Genomic DNA, 16616 nt, shown 5'->3' on the forward strand with positions numbered 1-16616 from the left:
CTGTTACCCCTCCTTCCCTTCTCCTCACATCCCATCCTTAGAAGGCTGGTTTATTTATTGAGGTGATGATAGGGACGATCGTGGCCAGTCATCCCCTGCTGGGTGACCGGCTGAGTGTGCGTGTGTATGTCTGTGTGTGTGTGTTTGTTGTGTCTGTGTCTGTGGGCTCGGGATTAGTTGAGTAGAATGCTCATGGTACGTCTTTTAGTAACATTTCATCAATGCGGTGAAATGTTCTGAGTTTTACATGTCTAAATAACATTTTATGCAATGTGATGTGTTATAAAATATAGGCATATGTGCATTTATGAAATGCATCTCATTTGGAGGGTTGTCTTATTGTATTGTAACATTATACTGTGACGAACCTGAGCTGCAATATAAATACAAATTTAAATCATTATTAATTTGAAAATTCTATCTTATATTGTGATACTGCATACCTTTAATAACTCTCCTTAGGTAACCTGGCGATCCAAGGTAACGAACCATTGAACAATACATAACACAGGGTTTATTTTGAGACGCGTGTGTCTATGCTAAAGTGCGGTCACTAGACATTCTCCTTACATGCCAGTTGTCAGTGAAGGTCTCCAGGAGTCTCTGAATGACAGGGGCCTCTCCGGGCAGCCTGAAGGCCTCCAGGTACAGCCGCAGCGCCTCATCAATGCGCAGGCCCTGGAAGGTGAACGTGCTGCAGAACAGGGGGAAGTCCTTAGTTTGTCTGTCATGTACTAGCTGTGACTCTAAAGCCTATTATTAGCCTTAAATTTGCTTAACATCAGGCTAGAATAGCATTACCTTTGTATTACCCTAGCATTATCCTGACATTAGCCTAGCATCAGCCTAGAATATCATTACCCTAGCATTGGCCTTACATTAGCTTAGTCTCAGCGTACTTACTTGACGAAGCTATCGAGGAGCTCCATGTGCTTGCGGTCGCTTACGATCTCTCCGATCATCTTCTTGTCCAGGCGGGGGTTTTCGCGGAGCCACTGGGCCACCTGGTTGTTGTCCATTGGGCTGCTGAGCAGACCTTTCTCCTGCAGGAACTGGATGCCCTTCTTGGGCTTCTGGTTGAACTGCTCCGTGCCCGTGATCAGGAGCTGGAAGCAGATGACATGTTGAGGTTTAAAGGGTTTAAAAAGTGTTTCAAGCTTGGCCCACTATTGTAAGAGTCCCTGAAAAGTTGGACCCTTGACGTCATCTCTTTGATACAGAGTATGCAAATCCATGACCAATGATGTCGATGGTCCAACATTTCTGGGATGCTTTTCAAGAAAACAGGGTTGAGTCAAGCATTGCTTTGAGCATGCGTCATTCACCTTCTTCTTGGCTTTGATGTCCATCAGCTCCTGGGATTCTGGTGAATACGAGGTGAAGCGCTGAGGTTTCTTCAGGCTCTTCTTCTCAGCTGGAATAAAGAGAGAAGCCATGCTATTGTCATTTGCAGGATAGTGTCAATGCTTGTGGTGTTTGACACTGAGCTGAAAGGTGCTCAGTTCGATCCCCGATTTAAACAGTGTATCTGTTGGTATCCTTTAGGAAGAGGCTCCTACAATTAACAGCTCCTTAGAATGAATGGACATTTGTAGCACGTATCTACAAATGTATTGCAAGTCTGTGTGGATAAAAGCTTCTGTGAATTGCCTACATTCAACATCCACATTAAATGACTACATTAAATAAGAAAATCCAACTACAACATTAAAGAGAGTACACCAAATGAGAATATCCAATGGCCTAATCCAATGACTCCAACCTAAAACTTCATCAAAATAAAACATAAGTTGACTACATCCAATGATTACATCTAGTTTCCTCTGGGTGTATTATTTAACGCTGGGCTTTATGGTATATTTGTGTGGTGGAGTTCTACTCCTGTATCAGACCCTAGACTGACCAGTGTCGGTCTCTTCAAGGTCCTGCCGGCCCAGTCTCATCTTCTCAGCCATCAGGTGGCCGCTGGTCGGAGGACACACCAGCGTGATCTCAGCTTCTGGAGTGCTCTGACCTCCACCATCGTCGCCGCTAGGGTCTGGTCAGAAAAACATGCATAGATACATAAGTGGATAAAAACAATGATGACACATACAAATAACTCCTTCCTCATTGACAGAACTTTGCTCTTGTAAAATGACAGCACTTTAACATTGTGGATTTATTTGATCTGAATTTGTTTAATTGACTGAACAGTTTGCCAATTTGTCAAGGTGTGTCGGCTGTCGCAAGAAAAGATAAAATAAGGTAAAGAAATCATAAAAAGGTAACAAAAATACATAATCTGTAAAATGAATGTGTTGAGCAAAGGCATACCTGTTGTTGTCTCTGTATTTTCATTGGGGGAGCTCTGCCCCTCTGCCAGGACTGTGTCTGATGATTGGTCCTGCTCAGCAGCGCTGTTAAGAACCTTGGCCTGGCAGTGGGCCTCTGTGCTGTCAATCACGGTCAGCAGAGCCTCTAGGGAGAGCAGGTGGGTGGTGTACAGCTGTCCAGACACTGGGAATGCATTCTGTAGGGATAGAAGAGAATATACTACAATGGTGACATCTCAACACATTGATGAGGTTTTACTGATCTCTGTGTGTGATGGATGCATGATGGATAGTCGAGTCTTCACTGACATAAGCAATGTTAAAATATTCAAAACAAAACCACACATTTTTACAAAAAAATGTATAATAACTAAAAACATAGCTCAAACCATACACAAAAAAAAAAAAAATAATAATAACTTTTTTGACTAAATGTACCGAATTGTAAACGTACAATAAATGGACTACGATGGGTCAACGTTTGGTCCTATTTTACATCACTTGAGGCCTAGGAAAGCAAGTTTGAATCCAACGTGGCTTACTGGAGTCATGGTTAGTGTACTAGTGGGTTTAGCCAGTGAGCCGATTGCAAATGGATTCATTTTAATAAAGCTTTCAACAGAGAAAATACATACATGACAACAACCCAAGAATCCCCATATAGTATCCTGTCTCAGGTCCAGAAAGGGCTGTGGTCATTGATCTAACAACAGGGATGGACCTCTGCCTACCTTGGAGAGCAGCTTGGTGAGGTCTTCAAACAGGTTGGAGCAGTAGAAGTCACAGTCGTAGTTGATGTAGACCTCGGTGACAAAGCTGGGGATCCTCCACAGCTGCACCAGCGCCTCCAGGGCCATCTCCTTCATCTCGTAGGGCATCTTCACATTCTCCGACGTGATGATGTCCATTAGCTTCTTCAAGTACATCTGGAGGAGGAAGAGGAGGAGGAGGTTTAAAGGGAGCCTGATTTTACTACCAGGTGGGATGTTTTTTAGCCACTAACAAGCCATTTCAAGAGCTACCCTACAGGAACATCAAACATGACATTCCAATTACAATTTTCATTTGATTGTTTATTTATTGTGTGCATAGAGAAGGACCTATTTGAACCAGCATGTCGGGTGCATATTAGCAGTTAGCAAGCCATTAAAAAAAAAAAACTGCCATCACAAGTATCAATGCTTTAATATCACTTGAAGGACATTGAACAAGAACTCAATTCAAGAATTCACAAATATAAAGAACGTTCTAACTCGAAATGCAGTTCAAACGACCGAGTTACCTCGAGCTGGAACTTGAGATGACATCTCATGCTCTCGAAGAGCAGGAAACAGCAGCGAATAGAGGCGGTGTACAGATTCATCCGCTCCACATTTAGCAACTGCAACAAAAATATGGATTATTGACGATAACGAAATACACATACAAAAACGCACACAAAAAATACCATCAAAAATATATATATACACTAGGGGTGTAACGATACATGTATTCGTATTGAACCGAATCGGTACGGACGTCACGTTTCGGTGCATGGATTTACATGGAAAATACACGTATACAATTAAATAAAACTGGCGTGCGAATTAATTAATGTAATGAGGAACTAATGTTAGATACGCGAGTTCTTCAAGGACAACTAAACTGCAGCCCTGATTGGCACCTAGATAGCCGAGCGTGTTATGGCGCATAACACGTCGGGTTCTCTGACGCCTCTGGTATTTCCACAATGACACTCGTAGTGGGGGTTATCTCAGCCATGTTTGAGAAGGAATCGGGGGAAAGGAACTTTGGCTTTGACTCCCTGAAGTACATTGAACCGCGACATGGAGGAGAAAGGGATTGTTGCCCACGAATGTCTCCCGCCGGAGCCCCGCTGCCCGCTTCCGAGGCACCACCGCCTCGGCGCTGCCCGCTGCGGGGCTACGGCGGGAAACAATCGCGGTCAATAATTGCGGGCAACAATCCCTTTCTCCTCCATGTCGCGGTTCAGTCTACTTCAGATTGATGTGGAAGTGGAAGAACCAGAGACGTCGCAGAACCCGACACAGTCGTTTGAGATTCACAATATCATCTGGAAGCAAACACAGCTTTTGGCCTTGATAATATATATTATATGATAAAGATATCCATATATAATAAGATATTATTTAGACATAGAGCTCCAGGAGTGTTTTAGGATAGTTACAGAACACAGTCAAAAGCTGTGTGCGCCTCGCCATTGCGATACATCCACTGTAAACACGAGCACTTGGTACCGTGGCCGCAAGCTGCTCAGGGCCACACCCCCACCCTCCACCTTGACCCGCCTCTAAAAAACGGCACGTTTTTGGTAAGCTCATTTGGGGACTGGCTCGTAGTGGCTGTAATTCTGTGCAGTCTGCACTTTCATAAATAAGACATGCTGCATTTTCAGTTTTATAACTGATGGGTAATTATTGTTTACATCTTAGATTACACAGTTCAGGCTGTTGCAGCTAGCTCAGGGGAGATACTGTAAGACACTAGGTGGTACAACCTGAGACATGCACAATAAAAAAAGAATTGCCTTCTGAATTTTTGTTTTTTCTTTTCCCTTCATTGTACCGAACTCGTATGAACCACTGATGTCTGAACCGAACCGTAACTTCAGTGTACCGTTACACCCCTGATATACACCAAATGAGATTCAATGCATTTGGACTGGATTTTCACTTGGACCATCATATGGAGACGGCTGGCGTGACGGACTAACCTGGAAGAGGTGTCTGCAGAGCTCATCCTTGACCAGGCCCAGCAGGGACTGGTAGGGGGCGATGTGGGCGGACTCCAGGGCAACGGTGAGCAGCTGCAGGCCCATGTGAATCATGGCGTCTGTGTTGTGGCGGTCGTGGGGGTTGGTCAGCGAGATGAGGAAGCGGAAGAGCTCACGCAGGCAGGGCAGCCCGTAGGGGATGAGCGAAGCACCTGCCGGCGTTGAAGAAGAAGGAACTTGATGAATAAGTGAATGGATGAATAGATGAATAGTGAGCATCTGATAGGTTAAGGTCACTGCACCATCTCTCTCTGTGTTGGAAAGGGGGGGGGTGAGGGGGTGAATGAATGAATGGATGACGGGACTGCAGGTCTAGATCGCTGGGTGAGGCGTTTACTTATCTGGGTTGATAAGTCAATAATTGAGGAGTTGAATGAGTGACAGAGTCAATAGAGGATTGGGTGAATGAGGGGAATGAATGGGCAACAGGACCCACCGTCTCTCTGTGTGGACTGGGTGAAGCGGACTCCTCTGGGGTTGACGTAGTCCATGTCGTGGACGGAGGCGCTGTCCGAGTTCTCCGTCAGAGAGTCCTTATCCTCCAGCACCTCCGGGATGGACTCCACGGAGGTGGACTGACCGCGCTCAGACCTCCTTCCGTCCGACTGGAACCGAGAGGGGAGCGGAGAGCAAGCCGCGATCAGATTACTACTCAACGTCAAAGAATTCGGTTTAAAAGGCCCCGATTTAACCAACAGGTCTCATATGATTAGCTGCTGAAAAAACGACCCCAAGGGTGACATCACAAGTGGAAGTGGCCACCTAGATATATGATGGACAGATCAACATCGCACCCAGGTGATGAAATAGGTGCCCTTTAAGACAGCAAAACTTGGGAATCTAACCTCAACTGGACACCCATTTTTTGTTTTCATCCCTGGTACTATGGAGCGTCTGAATAAATATTGCTTTAATTATTTGTCTTATGGTTGCATAGTTCCAGGATGTAATACTCAGTTGAGCTACAGAGGATGAGTAACCTGTGTAGCCAAACCCCCTCCCACTCATCGTACCGCTGCATCCAGCCGGGGGGTCTCGGTGCCGGGGGTGGTGGCGGTCGAGCTGCTCTGCTCCAGGTCGCTGAGGTCTTCCCTCGAGGTGGCCTTGGAGCCAGGGTCCAGCCCACTGTCTGCAGTGGACGGGCTGGAGACTGAGGAGCCCGCGCTGTCCGAGGTCGAGAGGCCGGAGCCTGGCTCCATAAAGGGGACCCCACCTGCTCAGGTAGAGGAGGAGGAGGAGTGAGTTAGGCTGCTGATTCTTCATCAGGACAGCTGGAAAAATCTCAGGCTAATAGAATTAGTTGATTTTAATTACAATTCATTACAAAGTCATCTATATAATTCAAGACAACTAGCTTGTTTAGATATTCAAACATTTCCAAAAAAAAAAAATCAAAAAAAGATTGCAGTCTTAAAATGTCTCACACACTTGTGTGTATTGTGTGTGTGCATGTAGTGTGTATGCAGGTGCATGTGTGCGTGTCTGACCAGAGAGGTTGTTGTTGCTGAGGTGGGCTGACTGGCTAGGGGACCCCCTCCCAGTGTGGCGCGGCGGTCTGGGCGAACGCTTCTGCTTCTTCCACTTGGAGGACTCGCTCATCCCTCCCGCACGCATCTTCAGCTGAGGGGAGGACCCAGAGCAGGGGGGGGGGGGGGGGGGTCAACAGACACACCCACTGGGGTAACGTGGTTCAACGAGTCATTGGCGGGGCTGGAACCACTGTTGCACGTCCACGTTCGTTTACTAAGATGTGTTGTCACGTCACCATTCAATGACCCAGTAAAACCTCCTCCAGTCCGAGGAGGATTTGAATGGTTCATACAACGTCCCCGAGTACGTCCCGGTTCCTTCGTATTTAGAAAGTACGTCCCGGTATTCCGCAAAGGTTGCGAACTATCAAGTCTATCGACTAAATGCATCATTTAATACAGCATGCATTGGATAGCAACAGCACAAAAACAAAAAGTTTAGGTATTATACAATGAACAAAAGAAAAATGTACGCAACCACAAAACCCATCTGCATTCCAATTCAATGCAAAAGAAGATAATCAAAAAGCATTCGGGAGCGGGGTGGGTAGAGGAGGTGGCAGAGCAGTGGACAACACGGACTCCCCCTCGGATCACACAAGGGAACACAAACGACTCTAGAGGGAGGCTCCTCAGAGTTCCACTAACTCTTTTCCCTCTGACCTCGAGGGCAAAGAGCAACAGGGAGGAGAAAAGGATTAGTCGGGACGAGAATGAGTCAAAAACAAAATGAGAAGAAGAGAGAGTTACAGAGGGGGATGAGGAAGAGGGGGGGAAAGGGAAGAGGAAGAAGAGGGCGGGGCATCTTCTTGGTGGGCCATCTTCCTTACCTGCACTCTTTTGTTTTTCCATAAGATATTGTAAGCCTCGAGGGGGAGAGAGGAGGAGGAGGGGGGAGGCAGGGGGCAGGCGCCCGCGATTAGTGATGAAGATATGTCGGTCAGTCAGCACACTCCTCCAAACACGCACACAGAAACACATGCACACACACACGCACTGTCACAATGCGCACACACAGTCATGGGCATTCACCAATGGGGGGGAAGGGGGCATGCGACCTCCCTCAGGAGTGAGATGGTGGATAAATAATACTGTAGAAGATTTTACCTTCTTTGTATAAAAATGGATAAGTGTTTATTATTACGGAATGTCAAACCCTTTTTTATCAACAAATCCAAAACAATTAATTGATATTTTAATTTTTCCAAATTCAGTCTGTAAATACTTTAATTTCAGTCAAATCACCGATTAAAAAGACGGGAAGTAGGGAAAAAAACCTTCTTGTTACTTTACATTTGCTATGTTTAGGGTCAGGGAGACAAACATGGGGTAGGCTTAAGGGAACTAAAAAAAGATGAAGGCAGTAAGGAGGAGGAAAGTGGAGGAGGCGGTGGAGGAGGAGATGGGAGGGAGCAGGTCTTGGTTCAACATCTAACACCCGTTACCTTCTTCATGTTGGCTCCGACGAAGCTCTTGGCCTCCTCTTTGAACTGAGGGAGTCTGAAGAAGAGAAGAAACATTGAATGGTCAAATCAGAAATACTGCAGTCATAAAGCCTGTTGAGAAACATAATATAATATATATGTGAATAATAACCCAAAAAGCAATCGTGCTTTTAACTAGTTTGAAATGGGAATTTATAAAATGAGTGATATAAATCCCTCGAAACAAAAATTTATAGAACTATACATAGCAGTAACGGGGTTGCCTGGATAATACCGTAAGAGTTAAAAAATCAAGATGTTTAGATATTTGAATAATGAACACAATTTTTTTTACTTGTGTAGTTCCCCACAAGCTAGCTTATCAGGGGCTATCTGAAGCTAACACAACTTGGGCTTGGGGATCTGATGAGACCCAAGCCGGTTCTCGAGTCCTCATACAACATGCACACGAGTGTGTGCATGTGTGTGTGTGCGTAAGTGTGTTTTGGAAATTGAGAGGCAGAGAGTGAGAGAGAAAGAGAGCACCACTAGGTTTCTGTGGACTCTAAGGCTTTGCTGGAAAATGAGTTGTCAACGCCAGTTGTACGCACATGCACACACACACACACACACACGATGATGCCAACGCACTACCCTCCAACATTACCTCAGCGTTAATAGAGTGTTGTGTTGCTAGCCTGATTATTGGATGATCTGTGGGTCCAACAGATTAACATGCCTAATACTTTGAGCAGCCAATCTAAGCTGCCTTCTGAGGACTTCAGCAGAGCTGCTGCTCATTATATACAGACAGATGGGGGCACCACCCTTTCTCCCCCACCACACACACACACACACACACACACACACACACACACACACACACACACACACACACACACACACACACACACACACACACACACACACACACACACACACACACACCTCTACAACCCAGGGGTTGTGAAGGAGAGGGTAGGGGAGGGCTGCAAGGGTTAGTTAGATGCAAACATAATGAAATCTCTGTGTCTCTTTGTGTGAGTGTCAGACATTGTGTGCGTGTGTGTGTAATTGAGTTGGGTGACTGAGTGTCCATTTGTGATGGTGCGTGTGTGTTATGATTGCGGTTGTGATATTCCTGTGTGCCAATGAGTATTAGAAGAGGCACGTCGTAAAAACTGGTACTAATATACATCCCTGCTCACCGGCAGGGATGCCTTCCTGTTGACCATGGTGGCCGGTGGCCGCCATGCTTTTTTATTTCCAACACTACTGCCCTGAGCAGTAATGTCAGGCTAGGGCTCGACACGCTAACAAGGTGCCACGCAGTAGTCATGTCTATAAACACACATGAATAACAGCAGGGGAGGCAGCCCATGCTAACGGTGTGTTTATGTGTGTCTCTCTTTCGGGGACACACATAAACACGGCGTCGGCCACTGTTAAGAGAGCGAGAGCCATCTTCATCTATATGCAGATTGTACAGTCTGCGCCTCTGGGGGCTCATCGCTGTCTGTGTCTTGGATGTGACCAGCACCCTGATGCACACACACGCAAACACACATGCGGTACTGCATGCACACCAATACACACCCACGCAAGCAGTTGTGCTTATGCGTTAAAACACGTGCAATAATGCATGTTCACTATTACTCAAAGGATAATAGAGGCGTGCTCACACTCACTCACTCGCTAATACACGCACTCGTACTACATGAACACTGACGCATACGTTTTAAAAAACTCATTCATGCATGCATGGCAAGCCAATGCATATGCATTCATGGTAATGCAGAAATGTATGCACGCAGACACACACGCGATCTGTGGGAGTGACGTGTGAGGGAGAAGGAGCTAAATGCCAGCAGGAAATCACAGGGAAGCTAATCACCAAACTGGCTGGCCCTCCTCACTGTGCAGGAGGGAAGGCACAGGGCTAAACAGCTTTAATGTTTGCCCTGGAGCTCCAAGACCACAACACCTCCAGGGTGGAATAAAGCCTGCCATGGCGTGACTTGGTGTGAATTGAGCAAACGGTTGCAAAGTATTATTTTTGATTTAATGTAGCTATTCATTATTATTTGTTTATTTTAAATTCTTGTATAATATTTACATTGTAAAGACTCTTTTGAGTGTCTAGAAAACCTATATAAATAAAAAATGATTATATTATTTCTCCTTTGATGTATAATGTTTTTTGTCAATGCAGCAGAGCTGAACGTTTTGGCAGAACAACAATCCAAGTTGGCCGTGAATTTCCACTCGGGAGTGGAGTCGCTGTCCGTGTGTGGTGGTTTCATTAGGCTTATTGGTTCTCCAAACAAAACAGTCCCAAAATGAGCATGCATTTTTTATAAACCGCTTTAAAGTCATCGTCTAGGAACGTAAGCCCTCGCCAAACAAGACCCAAGATTCAGTTGGATTCTGGGTAGCGTAGTCCTATAGGCACACTCAACATTACTTTACCATTCTGACTATAGTGCAGCAACGGCGAGCAAAGGGAATCACCTATGTAAACACATAAACAATTATCTGAGACCCGCAACCCTTCATCCCCCCCCTGCATACCCTCCTTCTCCTGCATACCCTTCCTTACATTTACCTGGAAAATAGAAGCTGCACCATGTCCACCAGTGTGTGCTCAGCAGATTTCCTCAGGAGCTCTGTTGGAGAGAGAGAGAGAGACAAAGTGGTGGTGGGGGGAAGAGAGAGAGAGAGAGAGAGAGAGAGAGAGAGAGAGAGAGAGAGAGAGAGAGAGAGAGAGAGAGAGAGAGAGAGAGAGAGAGAGAGAGAGAGAGAGAGAGAGAGAGAGAGAGAGAGAGAGGGGGAGGGAGAGGTAGAGAGAGAGAGACAGAGAGGGGGGGAGAGAGAGAGTGACAGAGAGAGAGAGTGACAGAGAGACAGAGTGGGGGGGAGAGAGAGAGAGAGAGAGAGACAGAGTGGGGGGGAGAGAGCGAGAGAGACAGAGACAGAGGGTCAGAGAGACAGAGGGTCAGAGAGACAGAGAGAGAGAGAAAGAGAGAGATAATGAGTTAGAGAAAGATAAAAACCAGAAGAGAGTGTGAGAACGAGCGCAAGGAAGAGGAAACAATAGGAGAGAGAAACAGAGAGAGAGAAAAGGGAGGATGAGAAGGAGAGCAAAACAGATGAGGGGAGGTGCCAAAAAGCCCAGTGAGGGAGATTGCGTGGAGGATACAAACAACGCAGAGGAACAGAGCTGGAGAGCAGCTCTGCTAGTGTTTTGTTTGGTCAGGCTGGAACCAGGGAGTCTTATTAAGGTCTTGCATCAGCAGTGGCAGGCCAGAAAATCTCTGTGTTCATAAACCAGTAGCCGTTAAGTCTGGAGGGATGTGAGAACACTGGCTCTGTCTTAGTGTTGGGCTTGTGTTCCAGAGGTTACGAGAACGAACACAAACAAATAGTGTTAGAGAACTCCCTTTGTAATACAATCGCCAACAAAAGATAATTTAAACCAAGTGTAGCTTTAGTTTAAGAAATAACCAAGTAATGGAGTAAAAGCCAAAGGACTTAAGATTAAAATAGCTATGCTCACCAGGGCTGGGCGATATGGACCAAAAGTCATATCTCGATATCTTCAAGCAGAATGTCGATAAAAGATAAATATTGATATTTTTGGACGCAATAACATAGTTGCCGTTGCCGCGCTCCAACTCGTCATTCTACATCGGTGACGCTGCTGTGCTTTCATTTCCAGCCTGCCTGCATTGCTGTGCCGGTTACCGTTGAGTTACCGTTAATACTATACCTATCTACCGTTTGGATTTACTGTTATTATTCCTACCGTTCGGAATTGAATACAGTTTGATGGTTGAATAAACCGTGGATTAGACACTGCCTCCGCCTCGTATTTGAGAACATTACAATATAATATCACGGCCAAAAGCTGTGTGCGCCTCCGGAATATTATGAATCGTAACGACTGCTTCGGGGTCTCTGACGTCTCTGATGTCTCTGGTTCTTCCACTTCCTCACCAATCTGAAGCACAGAATTGAATCGTGACATGGAGCGACACCCGCCGGAGCTGTCGCTCCATGTCACGATTAAATTATTGCGGACTCCCGGACACCCGCCAGAGTCCCGGACACCCGACTCCCGGACACCCGCCAGAGCTGTGCTCTGGCGGGTGTCCGGGAGTCCGCAATATTTTGGGACAATTGCTGTACTTCCTTTATCGGAATAAAACATTATTTACGTCGAGACAGCTTAAGATTTTGAGTCACTGCACGCATTTTTGAGCACTCCTCATATTGCACCTTGTTGTGCTGCTGCAAGTGATGTAAGAGGTTGGTCGTACTCTACCCTTTAGTTGCGACAGATTTAAAAACAAATCTACAAAATACCTGATTCTGTAATCCGTCAGACACCTTGTACCCAAACCATTTCCAAACTATGGAGCCATTTGCCTTCCGCTTCCATACAAGCTCCTGGGCGCTGCGTTTGCCGGCGGACTCCATGTTTCGCGCCGTAGGGGATTTAAAAAAGTGACGTGAGGGGAAGGGGGTCCGGGCCGGCGGCAGGCGCGGTTCAAACTGCAGTTATAAACTATATCGATGTTGACGATAGCGTCTCGTTCCATATCTCGTTGGAAATATTATCGGTATATTTCAAATATCGATATATCGCCCAGCCCTCACCCCCACTCACCACTAAGACGTATCTCGAAGCAGATTCGGAAGCAAGACTGCATGATCTCACACACAGACTCGTTGGTCAGGTGGGCTCCGACAGGTGTCAGCAGCAACGTCCTCAACACCTGGAGCAAGGAACAAAGAACCGTAAGACACTGGATGAATCCCTTTCACTCCAATGCAAGGTTGGATTTGAAAATAATGATTTGTGTCTCAGGAGCTTCAGTGGGGATGGGAAAAAAAATAGAATAATAAAAACACTAGGAATGATGAAATGTACAGAAAACAAAATGTTTAAATTAACGAACAAACAAAGGAAAATAAGCTTTATGTAAGCTAACTTTTTGCGAGCAGGCAGATTTGGATAAAAGCATGCAAAAAACAATTTGTAAAATGTGATTTTTTTCTTTAATTTAAAAACGTACCTGCAGGATTTTCATGAGGACAACCTCATCGCTGGCGGGGTCCGTCCCCACAAACCTAGCGTGCGTGACGGCGTCCGCCATGTTCTCGATCGCCTCGGCCGCCGCCTCATGGTTGGCATCTGCCGAAATAACCAGAACAAAACGAGGTGGTTAAAGCAATGAATAAATAGTCCTGGGGATAATTCTGCTCCCTTTATTACATCGTTACACAACTTGCATATTGGCTTGCGGGATACTCGGTTCTCCGTAATGTCTGTGCGCCCTCTAGTGGTTCGTTAAGTTTGAGTTGTTTTACAACAAAAAAATGTTTTAAAACAAAAAACTCAGTATAGAGTCTGCCAGGCGGTCAGCTTTTTCGCTAGCGACTTTAATGAACTTTATTTGTTTTAGTTAGGCTAACATCACCAGCTATTCCATGCACGTTGTTATTTTGTTTATTCTTTGATATTGTTGCATAAGGGTGAATACACTTCACCGCTTCAGAAATGGAAATGTAAACTAGGTCCATCGCCTCTGCATCAGGGAATTCCGCTTGCTCAACAGTAGTATCTAGTGCAAGTTTAGCCTTAGTTAAGGCTCGAGTTAAAGGAAAAGCTGCTCCAACAGGAGGCTATTATTCTCAAAGTAAAATAAATATCTAAATAGAAAAGGCTTGTAGACTCAAAGTAGAAAAGGTCTGCCTTGATTTTACTCTGGAGGCACTGCAACGAACGAGAGAAGCTGATGCCGCGCAAGCTGAAGTGAAGGTTATGGAGGTAGCAGCAAAGATTAATGCCTGGCTGAAAAGTATCGTAAAGAAATAGATTTCCTCCCCCTAGAAAAGAGTGCACACCAGTGCACCAGTGAACATACGGCAGAATACTCCAGCGTCAGCCTCAGCAAACAAGTGACAGAGAGAGAAAACACGCGCCACACGTCCCAGGCAGAGAGTGCCCCTCAGACCTTGTCCCAGCTCTCCTCCCCACGACGACAGATCACCCTACCGAAGAGACACACAGCGTCCCTGCCCTCCTCTCAATGATGACAGATCCCACAACAGGAGAGACAGACAGCGTCCCAGCTCTCCTCTCCATGACGATACATCGTCTACAGGAGAAACACAGTGTCCCAGATCTCCTCTCCATGACAACAGATTGCGCTGCACCGCTGCACCGCTGCTCCATACACCCTTACAAGATGCGCAGGGGTAGACGAAACTGCTGGTCGGAGAGCTCATGGCTACATAGTGGAAACTGAAGACGGGAAGACCCCCCTGCCACTCCCTACTCTGATCAAATGCAACCACGTTCCAAATATTGTTTGGAACGTGGTTGCATTTGAGTAGAGGTACCCACACCAGAAGCTGCTTACCACTACAGTCACTCGATGTCCATTGCTGATGAAATACCAGCTTTAGACCCCACTATTCTTTTGTTAGGGAGGGACATGCTGCAGGTTCACAAAGTATCCAGGCAGTTTAACGGACCCATCAATGACGCATATGCACAAAAGCTGGATCTAAGGTGAGTCATCGCAGGTGATGTTTGCTTCTGCGGTGCTCACAAGCCAACTACACTGAGTGCTATGAAGAAATGCATCTTGGAAAAAGGACACCCCAATCATCTGAGCCCATGTGAGAACCATGTAAGATTGAAGGAGAATTTCTGTTGTAAAAACAAGTACAGCTGTTCTTCCCAATGCCTTTTCACACACAAAAGGTCTTTGTGTGTGAAACAAAAAGAAAAGTTGCCAAACTAAAAGCGACAACCGGCTTGCAACATCCATCATGGACACGACCTTCCTTAAGATAATTTAATAATTCTTCGAGGATAGCAGCAATAGCTGGGTTGCCCCACTACCATTTCGCAAACATTGAAAATGAAAGCGTTGACTACCGTAGAGTCCATGTCTTAGGAAACTGCCGATCCCCATCCATGTTTGGATTTTGGAGGGCAGCCAGAGACATAAGAAACAAACTTTAGCAGTGACGCAAGACAGTTCAAAGAGAGATTTCTATGTGGATGACGCTCTAAAGTCATTCCCCACGTGGTCTGAGGAATGTTGGCCATCTCTTAGGCTCCACAAGCTTCAAACAAAACAGAAGAAATGGATTCCTTTCCTGCAGATTGTTGAGCCAAAGATATCAGAGATCTGATCTTCCTGCTCAGCGCAGCCTGAGAGTGAGGTTGGACATCACGTCAGATACATTCATGTTCCATGTTCCTGTAAGCCTTCAGGAACATGTCAACTGTAAGCGTGCTCTCAACAGTGAACAGCCCCCATGGGGTTACTTGCCCCACTGAATATTCAAGGAAGATGATTCTCAGGGAGCTCTCTTCTCAAACCACAGATTGGGACACATCTATCCCGGATGACAAGCATGAAGAGTGAAGAAGATGGCAAACTTTGCTACAGGCTTGCCTACCTATTAGGGATGGGCGTGAGGAATCAATTACTCGAGTACTCCTCGTTACAAATGAACTCGGTTGGTGGACAGGCAAACTTGAGTTTGCATATACACACACAGACGAAGTTTTCTCAAGCAAATGTATAAATTTTCTGTGTGGCGCCACTGGCGCGTGCCGTGTGCACAAAGCCAGAATTCAAAAAGTTAGATGGCGGTTAAAGCAAAGCGCAGCGAAGTATTGAATATACTTTACAGAAATAGGAGATCATAAGGTCAAATGTAAAATATGCCAAGCGAAATTTAGCTAACAGAGTACTACAATTACTATGCTGCAACATATGCTCCTGAAACACAACGGTGAGTTTGGGAAAACAGACCCGCAGCAACCAAGTGTTTTGGCTATTTTCACCGCCGCAAGACGCAGCTGTAATCCCGGCTGTGTAGAGAAGATCACAACGCTGAGTATTTTTTCAGTTCATTTGCTACCGTTTTATTTGCTTCTTTAAATTATTTGTAATGGTTAGGTTACTTGTTTCGTTGTTTTTTTTTAAACAGTTACAGGCCTTTGTTCGACGTGATTTAAATTGGGAGACGCATATTTATTTTTGTAAGGAAAATGTGTTTTGAACGTTTGCAAAAATAAATAATGAATACTCTGATAACTCTGACTGTTTTGATTTAGATAAGCATTACATGTTTGGTTGGTAATATTGCCGTTCATCATTAGGCCTATTCCTGCTGCAGATGCGTTGCATTCTAAAAATAGATTAGATTAAACGAGTACTCGATTGATCCTCGAGGAATTCATTCGATCACTCGAGTTTCGAATTTACTACTCGTGCCCATCCCTACTACCTATGCATCCTTCTCCTTCTCACAAGCCTAATACACAGAACTCTGTCTTCCCAGAGGCTTCAGTCAGAGCAAAGGCCGCAGTTGGCCATCTGAAGCTCACAGATCTGGATGGTCTAAATCCTGATTTCCACCGGGGACGTAAGCCCTGCGGAACGGCTACGCCGCGGTCACCGCTGCTGATCGCTGCCACTCTATCAATGATATCATTTCCACCGGGTGCTAGGGGTGGGAAAAA

The 16616-nt window shown here is 45.6% G+C and overlaps 1 protein-coding gene across 4 annotated transcripts in view; it reads right to left on the reverse strand.

Annotated features, from left to right (window-relative positions):
* gbf1 (golgi brefeldin A resistant guanine nucleotide exchange factor 1) overlaps positions 1 to 16616 on the reverse strand; it is a 79390-nt gene that overhangs the window by 24622 nt on the left and 38152 nt on the right. For 3 of the 4 annotated variants that reach the window (XM_060073442.1, XM_060073441.1, XM_060073443.1), the window contains exons 5-19: positions 13141 to 13259; positions 12732 to 12840; positions 10668 to 10728; positions 8084 to 8138; positions 6597 to 6729; positions 6123 to 6322; positions 5546 to 5714; positions 5050 to 5261; positions 3598 to 3696; positions 3047 to 3241; positions 2317 to 2512; positions 1904 to 2038; positions 1326 to 1414; positions 904 to 1106; positions 571 to 694 (exon numbers count right to left, since the gene is read on the reverse strand). In XM_060073442.1, coding sequence (XP_059929425.1) covers positions 571 to 694; positions 904 to 1106; positions 1326 to 1414; positions 1904 to 2038; positions 2317 to 2512; positions 3047 to 3241; positions 3598 to 3696; positions 5050 to 5261; positions 5546 to 5714; positions 6123 to 6322; positions 6597 to 6729; positions 8084 to 8138; positions 10668 to 10728; positions 12732 to 12840; positions 13141 to 13259 — 2099 coding nt within the window. Of the gene's footprint in view, positions 1 to 570; positions 695 to 903; positions 1107 to 1325; positions 1415 to 1903; positions 2039 to 2316; positions 2513 to 3046; positions 3242 to 3597; positions 3697 to 5049; positions 5262 to 5545; positions 5715 to 6122; positions 6323 to 6596; positions 6730 to 7468; positions 7505 to 8083; positions 8139 to 10667; positions 10729 to 12731; positions 12841 to 13140; positions 13260 to 16616 lie in introns of all 4 variants that reach the window. The other variant, XM_060073444.1, reaches the window with a different exon arrangement.

This window comes from Gadus macrocephalus, chromosome 15, assembly GCF_031168955.1.
Source record: "Gadus macrocephalus chromosome 15, ASM3116895v1".
NCBI lineage: Eukaryota > Metazoa > Chordata > Actinopteri > Gadiformes > Gadidae > Gadus > Gadus macrocephalus.